Here is a 16877-nt window from a genome sequence, read left to right on the forward strand (position 1 = left end):
TAAGCCCTGTAGGTTGGAAGGCAGTTAAAATAAACAGTGGCCGCAACAACGGACTTGAGCATACCAATGATTATGAAGATGGCACAGGACCGGGTGATATTTCATTCTGTTGTACACGGGGTCACCATGAGTCATAGCTGACTCAATATTAGCTAACAAAAACAGTAACAACATATTAAGCTTACTTTTTCATTACTATTGGGTTAACGGTGTACCAGCCACTTTCTATGCCTCTGGACCTCAGGAATAAGGCACTATTCTGGTTCTAATGCATCCAGTGTCAAGGTGGGTCCCTTCTGAAATGCGTGAAGCTCAGCAGACCTGAGTTGGAGCCTCATTGCTGCGCAGGTTGAACATTCTATTAGGTGATGCTTCCTGGATGTGTTTGTTTCATAAACTTTTACTTTTTATTTTTTCCTTTATAAGGCTTGCAACCATAATTATGGCTCTCCTCCTGTGTGATAGTTACGGAGCCCTCATGGGTTTGTTTTGGTTTTTCCATGTCATATTTAGAAATTATTTATATAACTCTCATTGGTATACTATCATATCACAGATTAGGGGCACCACAGTGCCACTCACCGCATTGGTGGCTTGTATTACCAGATCATATTTCTCAAAATCCATATTACCAACCAAAAATTTAAACACACTCAATTAGTAAGCATGCATTCCAATACTGAAAACACATACCATCAGAAAAAAAAAAAAATTTTTAAGGAGAAAAAAACGTAGTAATGAAAGGGCTAATCAGGAGTACTTGGGACCAAGCCTAATCATCACGACACTGCATTTGTATGTCCTCACACGACCTGGAAGCTGCTCCCACAGTCTGCTAGTGAGGGCTGAGGTGCCTGTAACCTTCATTTAGGCTGCTGAGTTATTTTTTTTTAAAGTAGTTTGTTATGTATAGGACTTAGGGTATAACTAGCTGCTCTACGTAGTTTCAATTTAAAACGCAACTCACATTATAAGAGGCTTAAAACAGAACACACCAACACTAGAATACAAACTGGGGCTTTAGTCAGATATCTATGCGTAGAGAAGAGAAGGAGTTTTTGGCAACAAAGGTAGAAGGGGCTGGTGTAGATGGTAGCCTGTTTGACATTAAAATAATGGAAACACAAAATATACCTTAAGGAAATTGTGCAAAGCTTCTCCTACAGAGGAGGAAGGTATTTTTCCAAACAAAGTAGCAGCCATTTTTTTCTCAATCCAGGTCAGCTTTGAGACCTGCAAATACAAAGCAATATAATTCTTAGAAAGTTGTTCATATTTTGGCCGAAATACAGAGATATATAACTATATATATATATATATATAACTATGTATATATAATATATAGGCAGTGGTTAAGAGCTCAGCTGCTAACCAAACGGTCGGCAGTTCGAATCCACCAGCCCTGCTCCTCTGGAGAAGAATGTGGCAGTCAGCTTCCGTAAAGATTTATAGCCTTGGAAACCCTAATGGGGCAGTTCCACTCTGTCCTACAGGGTCACTATGAGTCAGAATTGACTCAACAGCTGTGGTGGGTTTTTATATATATAGAACAGATAGCACCTTTATGGTATTAATATTTTGCATTCTTTTTTCATAATTAACTCTTAAAAAAGAAAAAACTCCAGAAGCACTATTTCAAAAACAATTTGAAATACTCATAATCAAGATTTGTGTTCAACCATAGAAAAAGCAGTACAGAGGGGAATAATGCCAACCCTGTTTGTCCCTCAGATCTGTGACTCTGACTGAGATGACCACACAGCACTTGGATGGTGTGTAGCAGCTACACAAATTGTTTTCGAAATAGTACTTCTGGAGCACTTTTGTTTCTTGTTTTTGATTTTTTTTAGAATTCCAAATTGTTTTCTTATCACTAATCACCTAAGCTAAATTTCACATTACGATTCTTTATTTGAAGCCCTAGTGGCACAGTGGTTAAGAACTTGGCTGTTAACCAAAAGGTTGGCAGTTCGAATCCACCAGCTGCTCCTCAGAAACCCTATGGGGCAGCTCTGCCTGTCCTCTAGGGTTGCTATCTTTTTTCTTACTGTATTTTTTAATTTTTTTCCAAATATGGATATTAGATGTTTATTATGAAAGATTAAACTGGTTCAAAAATAAATACTTTAAGGAGTACTGATACAGTTGACACGCCATCCAACCCCATCTCGTGTCTTCCTTCCCAATCCCATCTTTTGGATTTCTAGGTCTTCATTATCCTCTTTTTTTGTTGTTTATTTTTTTTACATTTCTTGCCTTATTTTTCTACATAATTTTACTCATTTGTATGCTTATTTTCACTCTTAAACTTTGTAAAAAGGATATCAATGTTGTTTTTCTCCTATGACATGTTTTTTCTTATTGTACTTTAGATGGTTTACAAAGCAGATTAGTTTCTCATTAAACGATTAATATACATATTGTTTTGTGACATTGGTTGCTAGCCCCACAACATGTCAACACTCTCTCCTTCTCAAACTTGGGTTCCCTATTACAAGCTTTCCTGTCCCCTCCTGCCTTCTCAACCTTGCCCAGGGGCTGGTGTACTCATTTAGCCTTGATTTATTTTATGGGCCCATCTAATCTTTGGCTGAAGGGTGACGCCCAGGAGTGACTTCAGTACTGAGTGAAAAGGGTGTCCAGGGGCCATACTTGGAGTTTCTCCAGGCTCTGTCAGACCAGAAAGTCAGGACTTTCTTCGTCAGTTAGAATTTTGTTCTACATTTTTCTTCAGCTCTGTCCTCTATTGTGATCCCTGTCAGAGCAGTTGGTGGTGGTAGCCAGGCACCATCTAGTTGTCCTGGACTCAGTCTGGTGGAGGCTGTAGTAGTTAAGGTCCATTAGTCCTTTGGACTAATCTTTCCCTTGTGTCTTTAGTTTTCTTCATTCTCCCTTGCTCCCAAAGACCCCAGATACTATTCACTGAAGTAGGATGTGGAACATTTTCTTTATAAACTATTTATGCCAATTGAGCTAGATGTCCCCTGAGACCATGGTCTCCACCCTCAGCCTATTAGTTTGGGCCCTCAAGGAGTTTGGATGTGTCTGTGAAGCTTCTAAGACGTGCCTTGGTCAAGCTGTGCTGACTTCCCCAATATTGTGTACTGTCTTACCCTTCACCAAAGTTACCACTTATCTAATGTCTATTTGGTGTTTTTTCCATCCCCCACCCACCTCAAAACCATCAAAGATTGTTTTTTTGTGAGTAAACCTATTTGTGAGTTTCTATAATAGTGGTCTCATACAGTATTTGTCCTTTCATGATTAATTGACTTATTTCTTTCAGGATAATGCCCTCCAGATTCATGCATGTTGGGAGATGCCTCGCAGATTCATCATTGTACTTTATTGTTGCATAGTATTCCATTGTGTGTATGTACCATAATTTATTTATCCATTCATGTGTTGATGGGCACTTAGGTTTTTTCCATCTTTTTGCTATTGTGAATAGTCCTGCAGTGAACATGATGTGGACATGCCTATTCATATGGCGGCTCTTATTTCTCTAGGATATATTCCTAGGAGTGAGGCTGCTGGATCGTATGGTATTTTTATTTCTAGCTTTTTAAGGAAGCGCCATATCGTTTTCCAAAATGGTTGTACCATTTTACATTCCCACCAGCAGTACATAAGAGTTCCAGTCTCCCCACAGCCTCTCCAGCATTTATTATTTTCTGTTTTTTTTTTTTTTTGATTTGTGCCAGAAATGTCAAGGTGAGATGGTATCTTATAAAGTTTTTTGTTTTTTTAAATTGTGCTTTAGGTAAAAGTTTACAGTTCGAGTTAATTTCTGATATAATAATTTATACACATATTGTTATGTGACATTAGTTGCAATCCTCAGAATGTGACAGCACACTCCCCCTTTCTACCTGGGTTTCTTGTGTCCATTCAGCCAGTTCCTGTCTGTTCCTGCCTTCTCATCCTGCCTCTGGACAGGAGTCGCCCATTTGGTCTCATGTACCTGATTGAACTAAGAAGCACACTCCTCATGAGTATTATTTTTTGTTTTATAGTCCTGTCTAATCTTTTGTCTGAAGAGTGGGCTTTGGAAATGGTTTTAGTTATGGGTTAATAGAGTGTCCAGGGGCCACAGTTTTGAGGGTTCCTCCTCCAGTCTCTGTCAGACTGTTTAATCTGGTCTTTTTATGTGAACTTGAGTTCTGCTCCACACTTTTCTCCTGCTCCGTTTGGGACTCTCTGTTATGTTCCCTGTCAGGGTGGTCACTGGTGGTAGCCAGGCACCATCTAGTTCTTCTGGTCTCAGGCTGGTGGAGTCTCTGGTTTATGTGGACCTTTTGTCTCTTGAGCTAATTAATATTTTCCTTGTATCTTCAGTGTTCTTCATTTTCCTTTGCTCCAAGTGGGTTGGGACCAACTGATGCATTTTAGATGACCACTCGCAAACTTTTAAGACCCCAGATGCCACTCACCGCAGTGGGGATATGGAACATTTTTTTAATAAACTTTGCTATGCCAGTTGACCTAGATGTCCCCCAAAACTATGGTCCCTAGGCATCAGCCCCAGCTACTCTGTCCCTCAAAGTGTTTGGATGTGTTTAGGAAACTTCTTAGTTTTTGCTTTGGTCCAGTTGTGCTGACTTCTCCTGTATTGTGTGTTGTCCTTCCCTTCAACCGAAGATGATCCTTGTCTACTATCTAGCTAGTGAATTCCCTTGCCCCCGCAACCTTGTAGCAATCAAAGAATGCTTTCTTCTGTGTTTAAACCTTTTCTTTTCATTGTTCTTTAGATGGTTTACAGAACAAACTAGTTTCTCATTAAACAGTTAGTACAAAGCATATTGCTTTATGACATTGGTTAACAACCCTGGGACAGGTCAATATTCTCCCGTCTCAACCTTGGGTTCCCTATTACCAGCTTTCCTGTCCCCTCCTGCCTTCTAGTCCTTGCCCCTAGGCTAGTGTGTCCCTTTAGTCTCATTTTGTTTGATGGGCCTGTCTAATCTTTGGCTGAAGGGTGAACCTCGGGAGTGACTTCATTACTGAGCTAAAAGGGTGTCCCAGGGCCATACTCTTGGTCTGTCAGGCCAGTAAGTCTGGTCTTTTTTTGTGAGTTAGAATTTTGTTCTACATTTTTCTCCAACTCTGTCCGGGACCCTATATTGTGATCCCTGTCAGGTCAGCCCGTGGTGGTAGCTGGGCGCCATCTAGCTGTACTAGACTCAATCTGGTGGAGGCCATGGTAGATGTGGTCCATTAGTCCTTTGGACTAATTTTTCATTTATATCTTTAGTTTTCTTCATTCTCCCTTCCTCTCAAAGGGGTGAGACCAATAGAGTATCTTAGATGGTCTCTCACAGGCTTTTAAGACCCCAGATGCTACTCACCAGAGTGGAATGTAGAACACATTCTTTATCAACTATGATATACTAATTGAGTTAGATATTTCCTGAGGCCATGGTCCCCACAGCCCTCAGCCCAGCAATTCGGTCCCTCATAAAGTTTGGAAGTGTCTATAGAGCTTCCATGACCTTGCCCTGTACCAGCTGTGCTGGCTTTCCCAGTATTGTGTACTGTCTTACCCTTCACCACTTATCTATTGTCTATTTAGTGTTTTTACATCCCTATCCGTCCTCTTCCTCATAACCATCAAAGATTGTTTCTTTTTGTGTGTAAACTTTTTCATGAGTTTTTACAGCAGTGGTCTCATATAATATTTGTCCTTTTGGGACTGACTAATTTCCCTCAGCATAATGCCCTCCACATTCATCCATGTTGTGTGATGTTTTGCAGATTCATCATTGTTCTTTATTATTGTGTACTATTCCATTGTGTGTGTGTACCATAATTTGCTCATCCATTTGTCTGCAGATTGGCACCTAGGTTGTTTCCATCTTTGCTATTGTAAACAGTGCTGCAATGAACATGGGTGTATGCATATCTATTCATGTGACAGCTCTTATTTCTCTAGGATACATTCCAAGAAGTGAGATTCCTGGATTGTATGGTACTTCTCTTTCTAGCTTTTTAAGGAAGCAACACATCGTTTTCCAAAGTGGCTGTACTATTTTACATTTCCACCAGCAGTGCATAAGTGTTCCAGTCCCTCCACAACCTCTCCAACATTTATTATTTTGTGTTTTTTGGATTACTGCCACCCTTGTTGGGGTAAGATGGTATCTCATTGTAGTTTTTATTTGTGTTTCTCTGATGGCTAATGATGGTAAGCATTTCCTCATGTACCTGTTAGCTGCCTGAATGTCTTCTTTGGTGAAATGTGTGTTCATATCCTTTGACCATTTTTTAATTGGGTTATTTGTCTTTTTGTTGTTGAGGTATTGCAGTATCTTGGAGATTTTAAAGATCTGACCCTTATTGGATATGTCATAGCCAAAAACTTTTTCCCAGTCTGTAGGTTCTCTTTTACTCTTTTGGTGAAGTCTTTCGATGAGCGTAAGTGTTTGATGTTTAGGAGCTCCCAGTTATCTAGTTTCTCTTCTGGTGTTTGTGCATTGTTATGCTTTGTATTTTGTTTGTGCCATGTATTAGGGCTCCTAGTGTTGTCCCTATTTTTTCTTCCATGATCTGTATTGTTTTAGATTTTATATTTAGGTCTTTGATCCACTTTGAGTTAGTTTTTGTACATAGCGTGAGGTATTAGTCTTGTTTCATTTTTTTGCAGATGGATATCTAGTTATGCCAGCATCATTTGTTAAAGAGACTGTGTTTTCCACATTTAATGAACTTGGGCCTTTGTCAAATATCAACTGCACATAGGAGGATGAATTTATGTCTGGGTTCTTAATTCTGTTCCATTGGCCCATGTATCTGTTGTTGTACCCGTACCAGGCTGTTTTGACTACCATGGTGGTATAATAGGTTCTAAAATCAGGTCATGTGAGGCCTCCCAGTTTGTTCTGCTTCTTCAGTAATGCTTTACTTATCCCAGGCCTCTTCATTTTCCATAAGAAGTTGGTGATTTGTTTCTCCATCTTGTTAAAAAATGCCGTTAGAATTTGGATTGGGGTTGCATTGTACCTGTAGATCACTTTGGGTAGAATTGACATTTTCACAATTTTGAGTCTTCCTATCCATGAGCAAGGTATGTTCTTCCACTTATGTAGGTCTCTTTTGGCTTCTCGCAGTCGTGTCTTGTAGTTTTCTTTGTATAGGTCTTTATGTCTCTGGTTAGATTTATTCCTAAGTACTTTATATTCTTGGGGGCTATTGTAAATGGTATTGATTTGGTGATTTCCTTTTTGAAGTTCTCTTTGTTGGTGCAGAGGGATCCAACTGATTTTTGTATGTGTATTACGCATCTTGATACTTCGCTGAAATCTTCTATTAGTTCCAGTAGTTTTCTTGTGGATTCTTTAAGGCATTCTGTGTATAAGATTATACCACCTGCAAATAGGGACACTTACTTCTTCCTTACCAATTTGGATGCCCTGTATTTCTTTTTCTTCCCTTATTGCTCTGGATAGGGCCTCCAGCACAATGTTGAATAAGAGTGGTGATAAAGGACACTCTTGTCTGGTTCCTGTTCTCAAGGGGAATGCTTTCAGACTCACTCCCTTTAGAATGATGTTGGCTGTTGGCTTTGTGTGAATGCCCTTCATTATGTTGAGGGATTTCCCTTCTATTCCTATTTTGCTAAGAGTTTTTATCAGGAATGGGTGTTGAACTTTGTCAAATGTCTTTTTTGTATCCACTGATAAGATCATGTGGTTGTCTTTTTTTTTATTTGTGTGATGGATTACATTGATTGTTTTTCTAATGTTGAACCATCCCTGCATACCTGGTATGAATCCCACTTTGTCATGATGAGTTATTTTTTTGATATGTTGTTGAGTTCTATTGGCTAAAATTTTGCTGAGGATTTTTGCTTCTATGTTCATAAGGGATACTGGTTTGTAATTTTTTTTGTGGTGTCTTTGCCTGGTTTTGGTATCAGGGTTATGTTGACTTCATAGAATGAATTTGGGAGTATTTCTTCCTTTTCTATGCTCTGAAATACCTTTAATAGTAGTAGTGCTAACACTTCTCTGAAAGTGTGGTAGACTTCTTCAGTGAAGCCCACTGGGAGAGGGCTTTTTTGTTGTTGTTAGTTTTTTTTTTTTTAATTACCTCTTCAATCCCTTGTTATGGGTTTATTTAGTTTTTCTACCTCGGTTTGTGTTAGGTAGATAAGTGTGTTTCTAGAAATTTGTCCATTTCCTCTAGGTTTTCAAATTTGTTGGAATACAATTTTTCATAGTATTCTTTTACGATCCTTTTTATCTCAGTTGGCTCTGCTGTGATATCACCGTCTCATTTCTTACTTCTGTTATTTGCTTCCGCTCTTGTTTTTCTTTTGTTAGTTTGGCCTATGGCTTATTGATTTTGTTGATCTTTTCAGAGAACCAGCTTTTTGTCTTGTTGACTCTTTCAACTGTTTTTCTATTCTCTATTTCATTTATTTCTGTGCTAATCTTTATTATTTCCTTTCTTCTAGTCTCTCAGGTTTTTTTTTTTTTTCCTGCTCTCTGAGTTGTAGGGATAATGTTTTGATTTTGGCACTTTGTTTTTTAGATGTGTGCATTTATTGCTATATGTTGACCTCTGAGCACAGCTCTTCTGTGTCCCAAAGGTTCTGGTAAGATGTGTTTTCATTTTCATTTGATTCTGTGAATTTCTTTATTCTATCCTCGATTTCTTCTATACCCAGTAGTTTTTGAACAAAGCATTGTTGAGTTTTCATGTATTTGACTTTTTTTCCTTGCTATTTCTATTATTGACTTCTACTTTTGTGGCTTTATGGTCAGAAAAGATGCTTTGTAATATTTCAATATTTTGGATTCTGTTAAGGCTTGTTTTATGGCCTAATATGTGGTCTATGCTGGAGAATGTTCCATGTGCTTTGGAAAAGAGTATATACTTGGCTGCTATCAGGTGGAGAATTCTGTATATGTCTATGAGGTCAAGTTGACTGATTGTGGCCGAAAGGATGGGGCTGGGGGGCAGCGCAGGGTGGGGTGTGGAGACCTTCTTGGTGCTGCTTGAGGGTGTGGTGCATCGTGCACTGTGGAAATAGGCAGGAGTGAAGGGAAAGGATGTGATGTGCGGAGCTAAGTATATGAGGAGAAGAAGACAGATGAGAGAGAAACAAAAGGAAAAAAGAGCAAATATATTAAAGAAAAAAAGTAAATAAAATGGGGCACGGTAGCATTGGCCAGGAGGGGAGGGGCACACCCAGCAAGGCTGTGTGCTGGTGGCACTCTAGCCGATTGATGTGGCTCAGCCTGTTGATAAGGGATGTGGGTGACATATGGGGCTAGGTAGGTGGGAGAAAGGAAAGAAGGGACAGACAAGAAATCAACAAAAACAAATAAAAATAAGTAAATATGTTGGTGGGGAGCTGGCCATTGGGGGTGGGATGGAATTGGGGTGGTTGTGAGCTGATGTCTCTCTCATCAGGTGGCATGGCACAGCCCACCAGGAAGGGGCAGAGGCAGTGCAGGGCCTAAGTGGGAGGGAGAAGGAAAAGGGAGAAGGGGAAAGGTAAAGAAAAATAAAAAATATGGCACTGAGGGAGCTGGCCTGTGCGGGCAGCACAGACCAAGGGGGCTATGTTCTAGAAACTCTCCAGCCAAGCAGTACAGCACAGCCTGCCAAGAAGTGGGGGGAAGGGATGCCACATGAGGGTAGGTTGTTGGAAAAAGGGAAAGGAATGGAGGAAGAGAAGAAACAACAACAACAAAAAAGAAAGAAAAACAAAAAATAAGTAAATAAAATGGTGCTGAGGTTGCTGGTCGGTGACAATGGCGCAGACCTGGGGAGGCCATGCCAATGACTCTCCAGCTGAGTGGTGCCCCTCAAGAAGAGATGTGGGCAGTGTACAAGGCTAGATGTGTGGGAGAAAGGAAAGGAAGAAGAAGAGAGAGAAAAGAAACAGAAAAAAAAAAAAAAGAACAAAGCAAACAAACCAAAAAATATGGTATTAAGCAAGCCAGTTGGTGGGGTTAGCACAGAACCTGAGGAAGCCCTGTACAGGTGGCCCCCCAGCTGTGTGGTGCAGCAAAGCCCAACAAGAAGGGGCAGGGATGGCACATGGGGCCAGGTAAGGAAAGGAAGGGAGAGAGACAGAAGCAACAAAAAAAGCCAACAACAACAAAGAAAGAAAATGGCACTGAAGGGGCTGTCTGGTGGAGCAGGGCAGACCTAGGCAGCAGTGAACTGGTGTCTCTCTGGCCCAGCAACCATTGCCCATTGGAAAGCAGTGGAGGCCAGGTAGAGGGAAGAAGGGTGGGGGGTGGGAAAGTATGTATCCCTGGTTACTGGCTGCTCTGTCTCCTGTTGGTAGCTCCTGAAGTTGCCTTCCTGTACTCCCTGTCTGAGTTCTTTGGTGGCTGTAGTCCCAGATGGCGAATTGGTGCTGTGTTAGCTGGTAGGGGACCTCCACTCCATAGCTCTCCTGATTCTCTGTTCTCTGTCAGTTTCTTATTCCACTCAGTGCTTGATAGAGTTCTTTATTCCTTCATTGGCACTCAGAGTTCCAGGACTGGTGTTTATATATGTTTTATTTAGTTTTGTGGGTCTTTGCTGCAGAGGGGTGGCATGGTGCTTCTGTCTATAGCACCATAGAGGTGTTTTTTTGCTTAACATTATGTTTTTAAGATTTCATTCAGGTTGATGACTGTAACTGAAGTTCAGTCATTTTAATAATAGAATTATTCCATCATTTAAACACGTATCCACATTTATTTTATTCACTCTTATCCCTGAATATTTGGTCTTTTCTACATCTTTGATCTTATGAACAAGGCTACTGTATGCATTCTTGTACATGCCTCCGGAACACATTGCTGAGAGTTTCTCTAGGGTAGTCACCAGTGTGGATCATAAGATGGGCAAATAATAAAATTGAAAAGCCAAGGTTGTTTGCCAATTTATGCTCTCACCAACAGTGTAAGAATTCCTGTTGCCCCATAGCCTTACAACACCTCATACTGATATTTTAAATTTTTATCAGATGAGTAGGAATTAAATGGCATCTCCTTGTGGGTTTAATGATCATTTCCTATAATTTCTTATTTAAAGATTTATGTTTTTACACCGTTTTGTTTTTTTAATTTCTAAGTTAACTGCACTGTGATGAGAAAATATGCTCTGTACAATATAATTTTTTTTGGAATTTATTAAGACTTGCTTCTTGGTCTAATATATGGTCAATTTTAGTAAACATTCTGCATATGCTTGAAAATGTGCATTCTCCAATGACTAAGTACAAGTTTTATATAGGTTTATCAGATTAAGCTTATTAAATGTAAGGTTCCAATATTTTACATTCTTAATAATATTTCTTTTGTCTGCTTGTTCTATTAATTAAAAAAAGAGGTGGGTAAAAATCTACTACTGTGAGGTGGATCTGCACAATTTATCTTTATAATTAGGTCAATTTTTATTTTATATTTTTGAGACTTTTAATAGGAACATACTAGTATAGAAATGTTAGACCTTCCTCTTTAGAGATGCTTTAGACTTAAAATCTACTTTTTCTAATATTCATGTATGTATACCAACTTTATTTGGGCTACTATTTGCCCTTGTGGTGCAGTTATTAACAGTTCAGTTGCTAACCAAAAGGTCAGCAGTTTGAATCTACCATTACCCTATGGGAAAATTCTACTCCGTCCTACAGGGTCACTATGCATTGGAATCGACTCCATGGCAACAGGTTTTGTTTTCTTTCCCTAATACATTTTTTTCCATATACTTACTTTCTGTTTCTTAGTCCTTATGATATTTTTAAAACCAGCTTTATTGAAGTATAAAAATACAGTATATATAAAATGTGGCTGTAACAATGGGCTCAAACATAGCAACAATTGTGAGGATGGTGCAGGGCCAGGCAGTGTTTCTTTCTGTTGTACATAGGGTCACTATGAGTCAGAACTGACTTGATGGCACCTAGCAACAACAACAATATAGATAAAATAAAATTTCATCCATTTTAGGTGTACAGTTCAATGAGTTCTGATAAATACATATACCCCTGTAATCACCACAATCAACATATAGTACATTTCCATCACTCCTCAAAATTCTCTCATGCCCCTCTGCAGTTAATGCCTTCACACCAGGCAATACTGACCTGTCGTTATAGTTTGCCTTTTCCAGAATTTCATCACTGGAATTATGTGAAGCTTTTTAGCATAATGCTTTGGAGAGTCATCCAGGTTGTACTGCTATGCGTGTTATACTGCTAAAGCCGCTCTGAACATCCATGTACTAGTCTTTGTGTGACATTATTTATTTTAATTTTTCTTCAGTGACTAGTAACGGCTGTGCCATTTTGCAATTCAATCAGTATGCGTGAGCGTTCCAATTGCTCCACATCCTTGTCAACACTTCATATTGTCAATGTTTTTAAATTTTAGCCCTTGTGGTAAGCATGTCTGCCACCTGTCTGTCAGTTTGCTGTACTCTGGTGCCTTGTAGATTGCTGTGATGCTGGAAGCTATGCAACCAGTGTCTGAAATACTAGCAGGCTCACCCATGGTGGACAGGTTTCAGTGGAACTTCTAGATTAAGACAGACTAGGACGAAAGGCCTGGTGATGTACTTCCAAAAATTAGCCAATGAAAACTTTATGAATCACAACAAAACATTGTTCAACTAACTTACTTGCTTTGGGCATGTTAATCAGGATGGATCAATTTAGTGAAACAGAGGGCCAGTGAGGACGTGGGAGATTCTTGGTGAGATGGTTTTGATAACAATAACCACATGATGGACTGGAACATGCTGCCGAATGTGAGAATAACACAGGACCAGGGAACATTTCATTCTGTTTCTCCTAAGGTTGCCCTGAATCAGAGTTGACTTGATAACAGCTAACAACAAAACCGTGAGTGTGCAGCGGTCTCTCACTGTGGTATTAATTTACATTTTTCTAATGACTAATGATGCTGAATATCCATGTGCTTACACGTCACTCATAAATCTTCTTTTGTGAAGTGATTTAATTGAACATACTGAAATTTGATCTGGAAAACAATAAACGTATGCAGAAACACTTCTACTTTACTCCAGTATTGGGCCAAATGCTGTAACTAGTATCTCTAACGTTATAAAAACTGCCTGACATCTTGGAGTAAGAGAAAAACTCTGTCAAATCCTTTTCAACCTCTAGCTTTGTCACCTTGCCTCGCCATAAACTAACAGTATATTTTCAGAAAGCAGCTTTGAATTTTGGATTGTACTCTAGGAAAAAGTTTAACTTCTCATGAAGAACTTTACTTTCTGAACCAAATTACCAAAATTTCTACAGAACTTTCTAAAGGTGTATTCAAAAGACCATCCAGTAGCACATTTTTATAAAAACAAACATAATATTTTTTCTAGGCCTTTGAACATTTTTCCTCTATTATGAGAGTTTTACATAGATTTTATACTCAAGTAGACAACTTTAATAACCCATATTTATATTGTTTTAAAGTAAGCATTTGGCAAACTTAAGCCTTCAATACTCTTCATTCAAGTAACCATGTTTTTAACACGCTCTTTAAAAAAGATGCCAGTCCTTATAACGTAGAGTAAAACAAAAAGCCTGGATTTCTATATGGCTGAAAAAGTTACTTTATATGACTGGTAAAAGAAATACGAAAATTAACTTCTGGAGGAGCCAAAATTAGAGAATACATTTAAACATCTTCAGGATAAGCAATTTGGCCATGTATTAAGGTGATTATCCTTGTCCAGTTACATACTTATATAACTCCCCAAACCAAAGCAAACTCACTGCCATTGAGTTGATTTCGACACAGCAACCCTAGAGAATTTAAAATTGCCAAAGTAGTGTGGAACAATGTACTTGTTTTATTTAGTATGTTGATATTCAAAACATTATTAATTAGACATTATTGCTTTTTAAGTCAAAGTTGGATTACATTTATGAACACATATCACTTCCCTGGTTGTCATTCTTTCTTGCATCTTATTCTTTCCTTTGGGATCATCTTCTTCCCTGAACTGCCTCCCCTTTGGAAGTTCCTTTACTAAGAGTCTGGGGTGGTAAATTCTGTTTTCTCTTTATCTTGCTCTCATTCTTAAGAGATAGTTTCATTGGATATAAAATTCTATATTGACAACTACTTTTTCTCAGCACTTAAAAAAAATTATTTCTCAAGACTTCCATTGTTGCTGTGAAGAAGTCTGCTGGCAGTCTAATTTTTGTTATGGTGCAATTTTTTTCTGTGGTTGCTTTTAATGTTTTTGTCTTTGTGTTTCGCATTTTCACTTCGATGCATCTGAATGTGGACTTGCAACACACCCTACTGGTCCTAGCAACCCTGACCAGACATTTCGGTTCACATGACTACTATAAGCCACACTTGGGATCGGTTTTACTTAGCACAGGCGCAGGGAAACAAGACCCACTGGATGGAAGCAGTAGCGATCCTGGCTCAGAAGCTCTATGTCCCAAATAGGAAACAATATCTCTCGCAACAGCCCAATGAGCATAGGTTCAAAATCCCTGCAAGGGCCATGGCCAACTACAAAAGTCATCACAACAAGGATCCCAAAGCTGTTGTTTCTCATCAAGTATTCAAACTTCATTCACAGCCTTCCAGTCTAGGAATTGTTTTACCATAAGCAATGTTGCTTAGTAACACATTCTATCTTTCTTAGGCTTCCAGGGGAAGGGAGTTGGAAGGCCAAATTTGTCTGCAGAGAGCCGGAGAAAGGCTTTTGTTAACTCTTTACTCATAGGACTTAGTAATTATCCTGCCTGGGATTCAATGAGCTCCCGAACGGGAAGATTTGTATCTTTCAACGATTTTATAAAGTTCTCAGCCATTATTTTTTGAATGTTGCTTCTTCTCTGTTCCCTATTACCTCCTCTGTTGTTATCAGTTGCTGTCAAGTCGATTCCAACTTAGAAACAGCATTTCCCTCTCATGGCAATTTTTCATGCATCTCTTTATATTTTCACATTTTGTTAAACAAATAATGCCATTTAAGGCACTGGGTCTTAGGCTGACCAGCTACCTTTATTTTAGCTATTTCTATACATCTCATATCCCCTTCTAAATGAAGTTCCTTGAAGGCAAGAACAGTGTTTTATTCATCTTCTGACCAGTTAATTAGCACATAGTTTATGCTCAATGAACTGCTGAATGAAGAAGGTCCTCCTACAGAACTGGGGAGTAGAACACCTCTACGGGTGCGTGTGTGCAAGGGGTGGAGCCCCACCTGAGAGAGAGAGCCACAAGGGAGACAAAGTGACTGCTGCAAGGGGATAGAAAGGCAGGAAAGGAGAAATACGTATACGTATGTAAAGTAGCAAATAGTACATTATACGTAATACATAAAATATGTGATAAATGTATGCCAAACCAAAAAACCAAACCTGTTGCCATCGAGTCGATTCCAACTCATGGCAATTCTATAGGACAGAGTAGAGCTATCCCATAGGGTTTCCAAGGAGCAGCTGAACTGCTGACCTTTTGGTTAGTGCCTGAGTTCTTAACCACTGCATCACCAGGGCTCCAATATAAATGTATATAAATTATAAATTTATAAACTTAAAATATGAGTTTGTAAACTATAATACATAAATTATAACAAAACATAAATTATTAATTTATTTTAAATCCGAAAAGATATAAATTATAAATTCATGTAAGAGTATATGAATACAGATATATTGATTTTACAGTTTTCCCACAGTATACATGGGGTTGCCATGAGTCAGAATCAACTTGATGGCAACTGGTTGGTTTGGATACACTGGGTAAAAGAATAAAAAATGAATGCCTCTTAAAATGTATCATATAATCATAGTACATTCAAGTAAGATTTATAGATAAAGGTGTTCAACTTACAGTATAACAGTATCTTCCCTTGAGGTAATACAAAAAGGGTTCTTCAGGTAAAAATTGGATTGCTTTATCTAGATGTTCCTGAAAGAAACGTCCAAAGGAAACGTCATCTCCCAAGTTTCAGATATTGCTGAATGGAACTGTACCAAAGTCTAGTAAACTCTAAGGTGGCTTTCCAATGTTGTCTCCTTCCCCCCAAATAATCCATATCAGTTATAAAATTAATTCTTATCGATCATTCAAATATAAAAAATGACTGCTCACAACCAGAGCCACAGCTTTGTCTATGATTTAATAAGGCTACATATGATTTAAAGCCAAACTGTCACTATAAAAATAAAAAACATCCAAGTCAAAATGTGTGCCTACCTATGACTAGCCTAGCTAACACACAGTCATTCAGAAGTGAGCTTACAGATATCAAGTGACATGCAGTAGGGTGTGAGGGAGGAAGGAGTATCAGACGGTAGAGGAATCCAACCCCCTGGCATTGTCAAAATGCCTATAGGAAGCTGGAAAACAAGAAAGAACTGTTTGCCCATCCTGTAGTTATTGCCCCTGAGGGGTTATTTATTGAGCTGTTATAACCAGAGGCAAATTATAAAAAAAAAAAAAAATTTTTTTTTTTTAATGTATGTGGATTACTTATTTGGTTCATCTACCACAGTAAATTTAAAGCCTTAGATTGGATCCTGCTTCCCTGCACCAAGTTAATATGCAGAGAATGTTAACTAATTACTCTCTATCATGCTTATGACTTATAAGTTCGGTGAGCTGATGACCAGAAGACTGAAGTTGTAATTCTCTCTCTTTGAAAAAGATGATACTCATCTACTATGTGACTTCTTTCAGGATCTAAAATAAAATAATCTTTAATCACCCAAATAGTTTGATTCTTTCTGTTGTGGCACTATTTAAAGACTGCGTTTTATTTTCTCACTGTATATAAAAAAAAGATGAATCCCTAAAGCTGAATTTGTTGAATAATTAGATTAATATCTGTTAATGGAATATATAGCTATGATAAACCATTTTTAATATCAAAAAGTA

The 16877-nt window shown here is 38.6% G+C and overlaps 1 protein-coding gene across 1 annotated transcript in view; it reads right to left on the reverse strand.

Moving 5' to 3' along the window:
- The window catches only part of RMDN2 (regulator of microtubule dynamics 2), a 118524-nt gene that overhangs the window by 17624 nt on the left and 84023 nt on the right, over positions 1-16877 (reverse strand). The window contains exons 7-8 of the mRNA XM_010595873.3: positions 15831-15908; positions 1135-1233 (exon numbers count right to left, since the gene is read on the reverse strand). Coding sequence (XP_010594175.1) covers positions 1135-1233; positions 15831-15908 — 177 coding nt within the window. The remainder of the gene's footprint in view (positions 1-1134; positions 1234-15830; positions 15909-16877) is intronic.

This window comes from Loxodonta africana, chromosome 26 (assembly GCF_030014295.1).
Source record: "Loxodonta africana isolate mLoxAfr1 chromosome 26, mLoxAfr1.hap2, whole genome shotgun sequence".
Taxonomy (NCBI): Eukaryota; Metazoa; Chordata; class Mammalia; order Proboscidea; family Elephantidae; genus Loxodonta; species Loxodonta africana.